Below are 15,917 nucleotides of genomic sequence, written 5' to 3' on the forward strand. Positions count from 1 at the left end.
TACAATTTAAAGGATTTGAAAAAATCTACACCGTACGTACATACATAAAAAAAGAATCAGAGACACCCTTTCCATGTGCTGAATCCAACACTTCCGTCCATTAAACTGCATCAGTGCTGCTGTAGCAGAGTCGAGCCAAACAAAGGGCAGTGTGGTATGCTAGAAATCTAAGAGTTTGGCTCAGTTATTAAAGAGTCTTATTCACTGCCTTACAATCAGTGCTTGCAGTCCAGCTCCAGGCAAATTCACTACACCATCTCCTCGCTGGATGGGACATTTACACGGGGACTGCGCAGGGTCTTCTGGGTATCTCGTTTGCATTTTTCCAGCATCTGAAATGACATTCAAAGTCTGCAAATAAAACGACGGGAGACATCATTAAACACAGCCTCAGTTGGAGCTGTTTTGAAATTATGATGTGCCGATATTAAAAGTGTTATATATCCTTTTCCTACAACCCCAAAAGAACACACTGGACTTCAGGCCACGGTGATGAGAATCCTAACCATTATGCTGTTTTCACATACTGCATTAAGACTGATTAAAGATGATTAGCTTGCTTACTATGTCCAACTGTCAAGGGGGTTGCCTGGGTGTAATTTCCATTTCAAATGAAGCTGGAGACAAATGAGTGTAAAAATGAACAGCCGAGAGAGCGGCTCATCGGGCATGAAATGCCACTCCACCTGATCAATAAGAAACCTCTGTAGATTAGGGCTATCCATAGGACCCTTCCAGAATAGGTCTATTTACAGGTTAAACGTCTATCTATATAGTACTATAATGTAATGTAATCACAAATGAAAAACAGTGCATAGTTTACGTTTTAGACAGAATAAAACCATAGCTATTGCAAGAGGGAAGGAGGTTTTCCAAACTGCCTGGACAGTAAATATACCATATATAGTGTAATGCGAATAAGACTTTCCATCTTGTTTAGTCAGCTTATCTGTGGATTAAACATTTATTGCAAGATCTCCTTGAGACTAGCTCCTTTAAAAATCACCATCTCATTTCCTGTACACAGCTGATGGAGGGTTTGCTCTCGGTCTTAGCTGCTACGTATTGATCTCCTATTGATTAAATCTCACGGATGTAATGGCAAAATGGGGAGAGTACATTTAAAGGAGGAAGCCTGGGGAACTGTTTTAAAAGTCTGGTTTAATCCATTCAGGAAATTAAGCCATAAAAATGTTAAGATCAAAGGCAGTCCATCGGCTCTTCATCGGCGTTATTACATGACAGGCTTATGGTATCTGCTTCGCTCTTCTGTTGGTATCGGCTCATGTATTCCTGCAAGGAGCCAACGTGGAATTTGCCCCACAGAGGTGGCATCCTTCCAAAGAGTATTACACCCTTTTCCCACTTTCATCGACACGGGAAAGAAAACAAAGAAAGGCAAAGCAATTGAAAAATTAAAAAAAAAAAAGGCAGGACAAGTGCGTCTGCATTCCTTTATGTTACGGCGAAAATACATCAGCCAGGACATGAGACACTAAACAACTTTTTTTCAAAACTCTTGCTTCATAAACAGAAGCATCTCAAAATAAATTCAACAATCTTACTCATTTCCACTGTAAAATGTTTTATTTCGTCATGTAATTTTGGACAGTCTGACACTTGATTTTTACAACTGAAGAAATGTGCCATTTTATAGTATTGGGAATAAATAAAGAAAATGAAAAGTTAGCACTCAAAGTATAAACTTTTTTGGAGTGCTGCAACAAAGTACATGGTAATTCCTGGTATAAATATTCTGAAAATTCAAACAGGCCACACCATGGGAGCGAAGCACAATGCATTGGACGTATGGTTGTACTTTCTGTACGAGGCAAATGTCTATGTTTTCTTTCCATTGAACTCATAGGCCTTTTCCTCAAAGACAGACCCTTGCCGGTGCCCCTCGGATCAGTTCCAACTCCAAACACACCCACCCGCTATATGACTGCACGCAATATGTGCAGCAGTGGTTGGCTCCAGAGAGGTTTATATGAGGACACTGTCTACTCTCTCCTGCCTGTCTCCCTCTCATAACAGAGGCCTGAACGACTCCACGACAGCAGAACCAGGGGAAGGAGAACCAAAGGCACAGTAGAAGCATCGGCACTGTACTTGCCATAAACCGTTCGATTCATGACAGGGGTGAGTATCCCCCCCATAAAAGATGCAGGAGGCTGTGAGCACGGATGCTGTGATAGGAATAGCAATGATTGTGTTTGGTCTTTCAGTGAATACTCCTCTGATTCCTGGATGACATAAATCTCACTCCTCCTTTCCGTTGGCGCTGTAAAATTCACTGCAACGTGACTTCCTCCCACACTTTTAAAAAACAGCTCATGGCCTGGACTGCCTTTGCATTTCCCCCTCACAGAGCAGGAGTGACTATACACACACACACACACACACACACACGAACACTAACACACGGACAAGCACAGTTTGTGACAAAACGTCTCCAGACGTCATTTCAAACATGTGCTGCAGCCAAGTTTATAACTGCCCCTCAGATAAGATCCACTTAGGAGTGCCTGATAACTATGTAGATTATAAGTCTGGTTTTCCCTTTGCGACAGTGAAGGCCTGGAAGACTAATGAAAGGCAGTCATGTTGTGCAATGCTGTACTCAATTCAACAGAGTTTTATACATATAGGACTTTTTTTTTACAAGAAACAACAGCCGTACAGATTAAATGTACATATAGAGGGCAAGTAAGGCCAAGTGGAAATGCATGAAATGTTATATATTTTGGACATAAGATATAACTACATTAATCACATTTGTCATACATGAGAGGTCAAAACAAGTCAGGGTTTATAGATGCTCTGTTTTGCCAATATAAACACCATGTGCTGTTCACATGCATCATTTCTGAATGTTTTTCCATACCCCTTAACAGATGGCAGATCTGCGGACAACATGTACGTCACAAACTACAGCAAAAACGTGATGAGGGAAAACAGGGACTCTCCAAAACAGTTCATGCCAACATATCATTTACAGAAACTACTGTTATTACGTCACTGGTTTTTACAGTTTTTGGTTTCAAACATATGGAAAAATTGCTGGAGGGTAAGCATAGGATTAAACATATGTAGCAATGTGACGCTTCCATTCAGGTATGTGCGGCTATACGCTCTTTTCCCCTACAGTTTGGCTCGGGGAAGGATAAGCCTCAAGAGCAATGGGGAAGAACAACATCCAGCCCACCTGGAAGTCCAAATCCCACGTAAGTGATCACACCTGGCAACTGGGAGCATTCCTGCTCTCTGCTCAAGTGTTTCATTGTAATTCTGGCAACGTGTAATTTTCTTTGGGACTTATCAACCCACTCCAAAGCTTCTGAAATGTATTTGATCTGGGAAAAGCCAAAAAAAAAAGAAAGACTTTGAGTGGATATGTTCTGATAAAGCCCTGTTTATATAGGCACCTGCTGATAATGTTATGGCAACTATTTTGTACAGCACAAGAACAGATGTCACAATGCTGAAATAAGAGAACTCTCTACAGACAATGCTGAGGTAAACACCACCAAACTTTGAATGCTTAATAAAACCCTATATTTGCACACAATGTGAAGCATTTTTTAGTGACAGACAATGGGGGAGTTGGGTGAAAATGTTATATTTTAAGATGGGTTTATTAACTATGCTGGCAGAAATGTATAGAGTCCAATAGTTTCACTTATACTCAGAGTGTATATTCACTAATGTTGGTCAGAGTGTCAGTATATATTCACAAACAGAACTTTGTGTATAATAAAACACATGTACTCTGTATGTTCACAAAACTACACCCAGCTGTGTGACCTCTAAGGTATTTCAAAAAGTCGGAATCCTAAGTGTAGTCAAAACACACTGATGGCTTCCGAAAGCTAAAAAAAAAAAAACAGTCTAACCTTCTGTGCCATTAGGCTGCCAAAATCAGGTGCTCGGTGACTGTAACCTTGGCAACAAAGAGAAAAAAGAAATCTTCGTTGCCTGGCGCAGACCACACATCAGCCACCACTTCAAGGTCTGGTCCTATCCTTACAGTATCAGTCAGTTGCTTCTGGCAGTTTGACTTGTTCTGGGAAAGTGTTGCCAAATGACAAGACTCTCACAGAGAAATCAGTGTGTCTTCATTATCAGTGATAACTGGTTGAACGAAGAACAAATTCTGTGCACGCGATCCATGGAGCGTACATATGATGACAACTGTGTCTGTACATCTAAAAGAAATGGCATGTGTTTAATCTTTAACTTGTTTAATCTTTTAAACACTGCCATTCCAGACACATGGCCTTATCGACTTATCAGGAAACTTGTGAGGTTTTGTCTGATTGCATAATTTTTCAAGGGAGTGGATTGGCCTTCACAACAAAAGAAATACCTGACTTTGGATGCAGTCAGTCGGCACTCTGCGTTCTCTGTTTCATGCCTCACGGCTCCAGTGAGTTAGATAGGGGTAAAACTCCAAAAGGCATTTGAGGTCCTAAGACCTCAGATGTCATTAGACCCAAGGGATCAAAGCGTTCAAGGTAGTTTACATTTAACACAAATGACCAAAAGACCCGCTATTGGTTCAAAGACATTCTTTTTCATGTCAAAGAAATGTATGCATACACACACACACACATATAGGTACATACATAGATAGGTATAGATATAGATATAGATATAGATATAGATATGGATATAGATATCGCTTGTGATTGTTTGTTTTCTGTTCCATTGTTAGATTTCATGGTACACGTCCTAAGAATAGAAAAGATAGGTGTGACTCATTTTAAGGGGTGGGGACATTTTAGATAATTATATGGCTAAATACTTTTTCTTTTTATGCTGTTATTAGCGTTCTTTGGAAACATATGGAGCTTGATAATGATTTTAGAAAACACAGTGTCGACACAAAGCTGCGACTGCTAAGTCAGTGTTACCAATTCATATTCGTTCAAACGTTCCATGACGTTCCAAAGACCGCTCCTGATGGCCAGGAGAATTTTTTTTTTTAAATTACATAACAATTGAACAACAACAACAGCTAGCAAGTTATTTCTGTTGATCTCATATTCATGCTTACGAGAGTTGGTGGCTTTCGTCCTAGGAAAGCAGTCTTCTATTTTTCCCCCCGCGGGAACGCGCGTGGTGGCATCGAGCGCCACCGCTTGAACGAGCGGTCCAGTGCAACATAAAACAACTATAGCGTGGTCACGTGGAGCGGACAGATACTGTCCAACCCATTTTCGTACGCCTCAAACACTTACATAATATGTTTCTAATCACAGCTTTGGCAGCCAGCCAAAACGCCCCGAGAGAACCCCGTACAGGCTGACATTAGGTCACTTCTTACCGTAAGACAGAAAATAATAGTCCTTCGTCCTCAAAGACATATGAACGCGTCCTCTCTAAACCGGTGCGCACAAAAGTGTCAAAAACAACAGAACGTCAACTGATCTCTGTTGAAGCGATCAGAGGGTGGTGCGTGTGTGGTCAAAGCAACTTACGCAACTTGAGTAGAGTCCAATATCTACAGTTGAAGTGTCCAAATCAACCATGAGATGTTCCAGTCGTTGCTTAAGATTATGCAACAAAATCACACTGCCCTTAATGCTTCGGGTCACATGTTTTATCATGTTTCTCTAATTGCAACACGCGCAGAAGCGAGCGAAAACAAATACGTTCCTTTCGCATAAAAGCAACAGCGGGGAGTTGGAAAAATTGCTTCATGAGATGATAAATGCAGATTAATTGTTGTGTGCCTGTCAGTGTTAGCTGTCATGAAGTACTGCTGTGATGCAGAAAATGAAAAGCGACATAGTCCCGCCAATATTTAATCAAAAAAAGACATTCAGAGAAAATACATTCAAATAAACATGAAACTTGTCTTAAATGATTAAAAAAAAAACGTATGAAATCATTGGTTTTTCAGCTCATACACGGAATGACAAATGAAGAAACAATTGTTGACATGAAGACCAACACTAATTTGACTAAAAACAACTGCAATTCAATAATAGCTGCCACTCAACAAAAACAGTGGTAAAAAATGACAAATTAATCTTTGTTAAAAAATGAACTAATATTAATAATAATAAAGGATAGAGTAAGAAAAGAGAGAGCACCACAATGTACAACTGTAAATGGAAAACAATGCCTTGTTTTCTGGTCCTCTTCCCACTGAAAGCTGTCAGATTGAGGACTCACAAAACTTTAAAACTCTTTTTTTTTCTGGCTTGGGAATAAAGCAACAGTAGAGGAGAGAACCCTGTGTTTCAGAAAGAAAGTATATACTGTACCAGAAAACACAGCTTCAACTGGATTCAGTCAAAATGCGCACTTTACCGGCTCCCCTTGTTCCATCATTATTATTCTACTCTTCAGGATCTCCTAAAGCTTTTGCACCTCATTGGTTGCGGTTCTTAAGAGAACAGCAGTAGCTTCTGCAGGGTTCTCTTTATCTGCACTTTCTCCTCAGGTTTACTGTCAGGGATCATCCCAGCACTGTGCACTGCACTCAGTTTCACGCAGGGTTTCCTGTTCCTGACGGCCTGCAGCCCGGCCCGGGTGACATTCCTGCAGAAGTCCACTCGTACCTCGGTCAGGCTCCCGCCGTGAGCCACTACAGCCTGCAGGACTGAGTCCGTCATCCGGGAACAATTTTCCAGATGCAGTTTGCGTAGCCATTGACAGCTCTGCAGCACGCTGATGACATCCTGGTCCGAGACGTGTCCACAGCCTGATAAGCTCAAGGACAACAGGTTTGGACATCTGTGAAGAGAAAGATTGTTTCACAATAGAAAATAAAAAACTGAATGACAATGTTTAATGAAAAACAGCCTAATGCAATCAAATGCATTACTGTCATAAATATGCTATTGCGATGACAGAATATTCAGCATGTTACCATTACCGTTAAAGGTGATATTATCTTACCGTCATTAAACACCACAATGAGAAATTTGTTTAGTTTTTTTCCCCAGCTTTAATTTTCTCTGGTAATATCAGTTTTGGGTTACTCATTTATTTGACCTGAATAAGAGAAGCTGTAGCAGCTTCATCAAACCCAGACCACAAAATGTATGACTCACAAAACCACTAGAGATATACAGTGTATTTCTTTTCCTTTTATTCTCTCTTTTTCTTTTCTTTTTTTTTTCATTTTTTTGACCCATATGAAAAATGACTACTGAAGGATTAGTTTGTTTGGGACACCATCTCTATTACAATAACAGTCAGAGATGTGTTGACTGAATGATGAACGCGCTCTGTTCTGTAATGGAGGTATCGGGTGACAGGTGACACATTAAAGCTACCAGAGTGATCTAAGCCACATGTCAATAGCCAGTAAATGACAATTATTGAGATACAGAAATCTGATCTTCCTGACAATGCCAACAGTTTAAACAGGAACCTGGGCTATGCTTAAGCATCTGGCTCTCACTGGGCATGCGTGTGGAAGGTATAAGACAACAAGAACAAGGGAGTTGTTATCTTTTTTGGCATTAGCCATCTTTCTCTCTCTCTCTCTCTCTCTCTCTCTCTCTCTCTCATACACACACACACACACATTCACAATGCTGATGCCCTTGTGTGCTTTCTCTGTTCACCAGATTGTCTCGTTTGATGGTGAGTTTTGTATTTCTTTGTGGAGCCATAGCAGATAGCAACATTGTTTATTGGTGAACAGATATCGCCTAAGCCTAAGCCTTTTCTGCCTTAGATATCAGTAGAGCACTGCAGCATACTGGTGGACTGGCACAGGGTCATTGGACACACACACACACACACACACACAGCTGATGGCTGCAGCTTTGCGATGTCATTCACGTTTACTGATACAGATTACATAAAGACTTACGTAATCTTACCACTTAACCACATGTGAGGCAGGCACATTCCAGTCTCCTATGAGGCTCTGGGTACTGTCCTAATAACCCTGTGCACAGAGAGGTACAGTCTATACACGTGGCCTTCCTTTTACTGTCACGAGAGCCTGTTTGCTTCATCTCCGATATCGTACAGGAAATTGTAAAAGAGACAAAGATCTAAAGCCGTTAGGATTGACATATTGGACAACTTTTTCTTCTTTACTTATTTTTCCCTTTTTTCCCTCCTCTTTCTTTTTATTTAAGCTTGACAACATCATTGCTCACACCAGTGAAAGTAAGCAAACTCACCAGCGCTACAAATGTTATCGTCCTCGCCTTACATAATAATGCCCTCCTCTTTTAATGGCGCCACCCTCCTTTTGTGCAGTTGTTCTTTTTTTTTTTTTTTTGCAAAGTCAGAAGCATTTAACCAGCAACAGTCTATCTGTCATGTAGATCTCTTTCTCTTACTAAGCCGAGAGCCTGGTGTTTATAAAGAGAGACGTGGCAGGAGGGATAGAGAGGACAAGTAATATTTTCCACAACATATAGATTCACATTTCCTTTTATGGTCAGACTTTACTCTTAAATGTCTTCATCCTTTACATGGTAATGTATATAGTACAGTTCCATATGCAGCAACTTTGACTGCAGGCATTCATATTTCACTGAGAATTGCACTTAAAGTCTCTCCGCTGTACATAGTTTATTCAGCATGGAGTCCTTAAATCAATCGGCTAGGAAGTCATAGGGATGTTTTTGGGAACTTTGCAGAACAGCAATACACAGAGAGAGAGAGAGAGAGAGAGAGCGAAAAGACGCTTTGCTCAGACACAGCATAAGTGCCAGTCCAAGCCAAGAGCATCATAAAACACTGGACCTCACATGACAAAGGCCAGATGGAACTTTCTTATATTTTCTTTTATTCAGATGGCTATATTGAAATGTTGTTTTTTTTTACTACAGTGGATTCATTCCTTTCCTAAGTGCAGCTGTAAATTCTGTTTATAACTCTGGATACATGCTGTATGATATTACAAATCTTTATTATAAATCTAAAAAAAAATTTTGATAATGTCAGCTATTTTCTATAAGATTGAGAACTATGCTACAACAAACAGAATGTGTTACATTATTCAAAAGGAAAAAACAGTCATATAGCTCATAAATGATTTGAGCCCACATTACTCATTACTGGCATGACCTCACAGAGGCTTTCCGTGGACCCATTCACCATAATCTTAAACTGGAAGATCAAGAATTGGGAAGAAAATTAGCTGCAAAAATGCAAATACATTTCAGTAAACATCTAGACTGGCACTGCAATCCACAGGCATCCAGAAATTTCTAGATTTTCTTAGGCAGATGAATCAGTAGAGTCAGAATATGTGTCAGAGAAAGAGAGAAAAAGAGGAGAGAAGGAGAGAGAGAGAGAGAGGGAGCGAGAGAGACTGACAGACTGACTAAGATGCACATGTGCACTGCACCAAAGTAACAAAGAGGTAATTGTAGACTCCACCTGCCAGTGTGAATCATGTGAGCTGGGCTGTCAGGGGCAGGACTACACTCGTCTGACCTCTCCACTCTCTCTCTCACTCTCTCTCTCTCTCTTTCTCTCTCTCTCTCTCTTTCTTGCGTCACCTAAAATTGTTCTCAACATTTTTCTCTCCCCAAGCATAATGCATTCTGTACTTTATGGCGCATATAACAACCACATTAAGGAGCACAAGGTGTGGAGATGATCTCTCTCTTAAGTCAAGTCAGTGCTGTTTCAGGTTTTATGATTCAGAAATGCCTTCAAGGTGCTGCTGGGGGAATCCTCCCTTGGGGGAACTTTAGAGCATGCAGACTTTTGGTTTAAGCCTACACAAACAGAGACTTTTTTTTTTTTTGGCTGAGCCAAGACTGTGACAAGTGTTATGCTAGCAGAAATAGCAGCGCCGGATTAACCTGGGAGCAAACAACCAGAGGAAGCTTGGCTACTTCCTGGTCTAAACGGTTAAACTCCAAGAACGTAGCTGCCATCTTATGCGGGTGACTAGGTTATCTCAGAGACTAATAACATGCACTCACAGAGCTGGGGCACATCTCCTGTCATTACTGGCTGTCTGTGAGAGACTGAGCAGAGCTCATATTAAAGCGCTCAGTGAGTAATTCTCTCTCACTCTGAGACTCTGAGTCTGTTGCGCCCCCGACCTTCTGACAGTCCACTCACGATCTGATGGCATAAACTCGGCGTGAGTGCCTTCGATAAGCCGGAAATAGCAACAATCAGTCAAACAATGAAACGATGGTTCATTCCAGAATCAAAATAGCGTTCACTGAAGAAGGAGATTGCATACACGTTCCTTGATATGTGGGTGATCTGCTTGACTTCCCCATATGTCTATAATTAGAGAATTAGAGCAGAGAAGCAAGAAAATAAGACCATTAGAGGGTTCCCAGAGGAATGTTTGAGGTTGTGTCATTTTCAAGTCCTTAAATGTTTCCTTTCGTTCATGTGTCAACTGCGAGTATAGTATCTGACACTGATATTACTCTCCCTGTCCCCTATTGCCATGTATTAGTCGTCCTGACACAGCATGGTTATGGAAGGTGCTGTCTGTCTGTCTCAATGCATTTGTCTCTGCTCAGGAGCAAAACCAGATAGAGTCTGTTTATCACGGATCTCATTTTAAAGAAATGATGGGAGTGTCAGGCAAAGCCATTCCTCACTTAAAATGCTCTATGGAAAATTTAATTGGGCTCCTGGGGTCCCATGCTACCACACTTTTTTCCATCATAGTGTAGAGAGTGTTTATGTCCTGTGGTTTTGACTGACAGAGACACTGTTCCAGAGTGATAGAGCGGGGGGGGGGGGGGGGGGGGTGTAGTTTGTTGTTATTATTTGGTAGCTGCCAACGGCTAACCACCACATTTACCTACAAATGTCCTGTCTCTCTGGGTGAATTCTTCTCAGATCCTTTACCAGTGCCACATTTTAAAGCACAAAAACATATTCAAGAAAAATTTAATTCGAATTCAAATGCAGTAGCACTGCAATTATACAGGTAGCTTTAAAACTATAAACTCATAAAAGTACATCACAACTGTAATGGAAAATATGAGCAGTGCGGTCATATTTCTGTTTTGGTGAAATAAAAAGAGAGACTGAAAGATCTGTTTTCAGAAGAGAAAAGAACTCACTTGCCCAGCACTGGATAAAAGAGTTCACCCGCCTTGTATTGACTGTATACAATCATACAATGCATTTACTGTCTTTCATCAGCCCAGTGTAAGAGGGCAAAACACTAGCACACATCTGTGAGGTACAAACAGAACACGATGAACTGGACGACAATGATGCACATGCAAATAAATACTTACAGCTGGCACACACGAGCCAAAAAATCGCTGACCAATCTCTCATGCTTCCTGCAGAGATCTTTCTGGAACATGGTCTTCATCCAGTCCTCGATGTTACATACTTGAACGCGACTGGAATGCCAGTGTATAGCCAAGTGCCTGAGAGAGGGGCCCAGCACAAAATTATTTTTCCGCAGTTCGCTCGGGGAACTGAAATGTAGCAAAGACCACAGGTGAGAGTCTAAGAAAACCTCACGAAGACTCAGGCACGTCAGAGACAGACTCCGACGACTGTCTTTGTCCAGAAAAGAGAAGAGGTGCAGCAAACACTCTCTGTTGAGTTGTGTGAGATGCATAGTCAGTCAGTGAGTGTGAGAAAGACAGACAGGCCTCCAGCTCAAGCTGAAAGCTGGCCTCCTGACATACAGCAATTGTGCATTGTGTGGCCTGGATACATGATTCCTCCCTGACTCAGGCTGCTGCCCTGCTGTTGCACATATAAGGTCGCGAGGAATGGAGGTTATTTTTGGGAGAACAACTGCAGGCGCAGTTGAAAATGGAAACGCGTTAAGCAGGCGCCCGCTGTTCCATCTGTCTCCGTTCCCTCGGCGACAGGCTGCACACAGGACACACAGATGTTCAGACAGTGGTGGGTCCTCTTATCAGGCACAGGGGATCATTTTATCAGTCCCAGGACCTAATTCCTAATTCCTAATTCAGTCAAAAAAAAAAAAAAAAAACCACTCTCTCTAGTAATAATGAAATATCAAGACCCATTGACACTGAGGGGCAAGCATCCCTTTCTCTGATCACACTGCTTTAGGATGAAATGAACCAATTTTGAAACATTTTTAAGGGCTAAAAAAACTGGTTTGCCTTGTCAAGCGGCTTTGTGAGATCGAAAAAAAGACTATGCTTCTCCTGAAATCACACTTAGAGTAATATAGGCCAGACATCATGAAAGGGTCTTTGAGGTTAGACCTCACAACAATGCTTCTTAAATATTTCACATTTAAATGATATTCATTTAGGTCTGTTAATCACACCGAGATAGATGAATGTCTATTCAGTTAAGTATCGTTCAACTCATACTAACGATAAAGACGTTATTTTTTGAACATGCAAACCGTAAAGTGTTGAAACATCTAACTGTGTCTATGTTCATTGCGGTCCTTGCTCTACCAAAAAGGGTCCTGTGCCTGGCTGAAACTGTTTTGGATCTTAATACAGATGAAAGAACTGCATCCGCTCTCAGGGAGAGGAAGAAAAGAAGAGGGCAGGAAAAAAAAGAAGAAATAGCTTTTTCCATCTCATTAAGAGTACACTGTGCAATAGTTTAATGACCTTCCAGCTCCACCTGGTTTCACTGAAGAGCGTCGACTTCAGTCACTTTGGACGTGCCGACGCGTTTCCCAGGGGGAGAGAGATTACAGCTTGTTCAGAGTGACTCACGCTCATGACTCATGACGTGCTGAGGCAGCGCAGTGGCACTTGATAACACGGAGCAACGTGAGCTTATCAGCAGCTGGGAGCTGACTTCAGGTGGGGAAAAAAGAGGAAGGGAGGCTCCACTTGTGTGGTAAAGAAGGACAGTGTTGCAGCCTCCTTAGACGAACACCTGTGGGAGCGAGCCGCGGAGAGCAGCTGTTCCTCCCACAACACAGGAGAGCCTGTTCCCCTCACAGCGACAGCACTGTCGAACTGGCACGTGTCACCAGGGCAGCCCTAGTGTTTACTTTGCACCCGAAGAGGTTGTGTGTGTGTGTGTGTGTGTGTGTGTGTGTGTGGGCGGACGTCAGCGTCTGATAATAGGAACAGCCACAGGGAGGGAAAAAAAACAGAGAGAGAGAGAGAGAGAGAGAGGAAGAGAGTGAGAGTGAGAGAGAGAGAGAGAGAGAGTTGAGTTGAGCACTCATAACAAACAGTACCCTGAGTGGTTAAGGTCGACAGCAAAGTTAATCTGTATTTATGAATACCAAAGCCGAGTGCCACAGGAAACTGTCCGGAAGAAAAAAAAGAAAAAAAAAAGTCACTGTTTCTGCAGCTCCACTTATGATGAAATCTGTTCCACGTGAGCTTTGAATATGGGTTAGACAAAAGAACATGCACTTCAGTACATGATGTTACTCTGTTCGCTCTCTCACCCACATGCTTGCCAGGAATACAATGTACTCTGACGCTGCAATTGCATCTTAATGGAATAAGGTCATTAAAACCACGCAACTGTAGTTGCAACAAAGCAGGCCAGCTTAGAAAAGGACGAGCAACACCGACAAGCAGATGCTCTGCTGAAGTACTTAATTTGTTACCATGGAGACCTATAGCCATAATACCCCTAGAAAGAATTTCAAGCACCCCCCCCCCCCAACAAATACACACAAATTCTCATATACTCAAACTCCCAACTGCCAACAAAGCCTGTCAGTTTTGAGTAACCTAAACTATTGAGTCCATTTTTTTTTTTTTTTTACAAATAACCACTACACCCTTCATTAGTTACTCCTTATCTATAACTCTGGTACCCCAGATCCCATCCGGGGGAAACAAGTGGTCAAGACCTTCTTGTACATTAACCTGGATTTATGATGCAGGTCAATCAGTGTGTCTGCAGCGACATATGATCAAATCCCTGGAGTAGTGAGAAGTCCTAAGATTGTTTTGATTAGTGTGTATAACCCTGTGTCTCCCCTGTTTTGACCAGAAAACCTGCACTGTTTGAACTTGCTGTGTTGTTTTTTGTATCACCTGTATATCCAAGGAGACAGTTTATGTTGGCTTTGCACGTGAGCAGTAGTCATCCATTTGTACGTCCTTTACAATTACACGTATCAAACGAAACGAAACAAACCGGTAGAGCGAATAAGCACCGCCCTCAGGCGAAGTCAAAACATTCTAGTAGTAATATGGCTTAAATTCCTTTTGCACTGAACAGTGAAAAGGAAACTTTTCATGGAAAAATAAAAGGCAGTTGTCTCTGTTTCTCTATAATCATAGGATCAAAATAACTGAGCAGATATAGCTTTTGTTGAATTTAGAAAAAGAAGAACATATTTTGTGTGCCTCAAATTTAAATAAAACCACCATTGCTCTTTCATCAAAACAGTCCCACATTACTCATTTCTTTCACTCAACTCACTCACTCTGAAGAGATTAATAATAACAGTCATTTTTCATTTAGTCAGTAAGATCTGAGAAAGTACTTGTTCCTTCTCTGAACGAAACTAGCTTTGACTAATTTTGTTCCTTTCCAAAATGAGACTAGCTTTGAATAATTGCACAAAATCAAAGCGTGTTCTGCTTTACTGCACCTTGATCGGAGCGGAAGAGATCAGAGACAATGTGTTCATCTGAATACTTTGAAAGCGATGATAAATATCTTTGCCATGTACTGCCACCTTAAATGAGACGTCAGGGATGTTTTCAGTGACTTAACAGAGGAAGAAATGTGGGCATTTTCACTCGAATGTTCCCTCTCTTCTGCAGTGTCATGACATTGGCCAAGTGCCTCCAGCCGGTGTTAGAGAGGAAAGATTCCAAATCAAAACATGAACGAATGACCAGCTATTGCAATTATTGAAAAAACAACAACAAAAAAAACCCCATAACAAACAAAAAACTCCTGCATGTACACAGATAGTAGAACAAAGCTACGAAATGATTAGACTCAGGTAAATTAGACTTTGATTTGGACCAAGAATTCTGCCAAAACAAGATGTGTCAGATTTGAATAGTTTTTCTTTAATAACAGGGGTGGACATTAAGTGTAAACAGTACAGTGCAGCGCCATACAGACGGTGCTTTCTACAGTACTTTTACGTAGAAGCTTGATTTACTTTTGAGGACTCGCTCTTTTTCTCATTGTTTGCAATTGTCATAATTGTACAAGTACTCAGACATGAATTGTTTAATTAGGATACACATACTGTAAAAATACGAACTAAGGTAAAAAGGACTGGCCTTAAGTATCCACGCTTAACGTCAACCTCTGTTCAGTACAGACCCATGTCTACAGACCCATACACTCATCGCTGTTCATCTCTTTAATTTGTATGTGAAAAATGTTCAGTCAATATCACAGGAAACATGTTGTAAAATGGCTCTATCTGGACCCCCCTCACAGCTCTGTTACTGGAACAGGTGCTTGAAAACCATTTTTATAAGCATTACTCTTTTTGAAAACAGTACATGTAATCAAATATGACCAAAACTCGAAGCAGAAAACGTTTGCCATTGGCCAGGACACACACTCACGTATGCACGCACGCACACACACGCACACCCGACATTATATTCACATTTATGTGGTAGATCTCACCTGTATACAATTTCAGATATATTTGTCTATTACAGAGATGACAACCTTTGTTATGTAATTGTCAAGTAAATTTCAAGTTTTCAGAGATACAAATGAAGTTGTTAGAAAAATGGAGCGACAAACAACAGACGGATACATATTGGTGAGACGATGGACAAGACCAAAAAAATACAAAAAACAAATCTATATTATGCAATGTCAGAAAGAGCTTTAAAATCTGCAACTAGAATGTCTAAAAATCTTTCTTTAAAAAAAAGCTACGAGCTGTGATTTAGACAGGTTGTCAATATTATATGAAGGTACACAAGTCTGATTGGTGTCTAATTATTAGAGGCAGAGAGACACTGACAAAGACAAGAGGGGAGAAAAAAAAAAGACATCATGTCAACACGTTTTTTTTTCTTTTGTTT

The 15,917-nt window shown here is 41.0% G+C and overlaps 1 protein-coding gene across 1 annotated transcript; it reads right to left on the reverse strand.

Annotated features, from left to right (window-relative positions):
• Positions 1-6,398: 6,398 nt before the first annotated feature.
• On the reverse strand, positions 6,399-13,046 carry fbxl22 (F-box and leucine-rich repeat protein 22). Its single transcript, XM_030766891.1, has 3 exons — positions 13,003-13,046; positions 11,214-11,549; positions 6,399-6,747 (listed from the first exon to the last, which is right to left on the reverse strand). Exons 2-3 carry the CDS (start codon positions 11,546-11,548, stop codon positions 6,399-6,401), a joined length of 684 nt encoding a protein of 227 aa, XP_030622751.1. The 5' UTR covers position 11,549; positions 13,003-13,046.
• Between the last annotated feature and the right edge of the window lie 2,871 nt (positions 13,047-15,917).

This window comes from Chanos chanos, chromosome 2 (genome assembly GCF_902362185.1).
Source record: "Chanos chanos chromosome 2, fChaCha1.1, whole genome shotgun sequence".
NCBI classification, from domain to species: domain Eukaryota; kingdom Metazoa; phylum Chordata; class Actinopteri; order Gonorynchiformes; family Chanidae; genus Chanos; species Chanos chanos.

Coding starts and splice junctions, on each gene's coding strand:
- fbxl22 (XM_030766891.1), bottom strand. CDS start 11,548: ATGCATCTCACACAACTCAACAGAGAGTGTTTGCTGCACCTCTTCTCT. Junction 6,748..11,213: donor TTGGCTCGTGTGTGCCAGCT/GTAAGTATTTAT, acceptor TTCTCTTCACAG/ATGTCCAAACCTGTTGTCCT.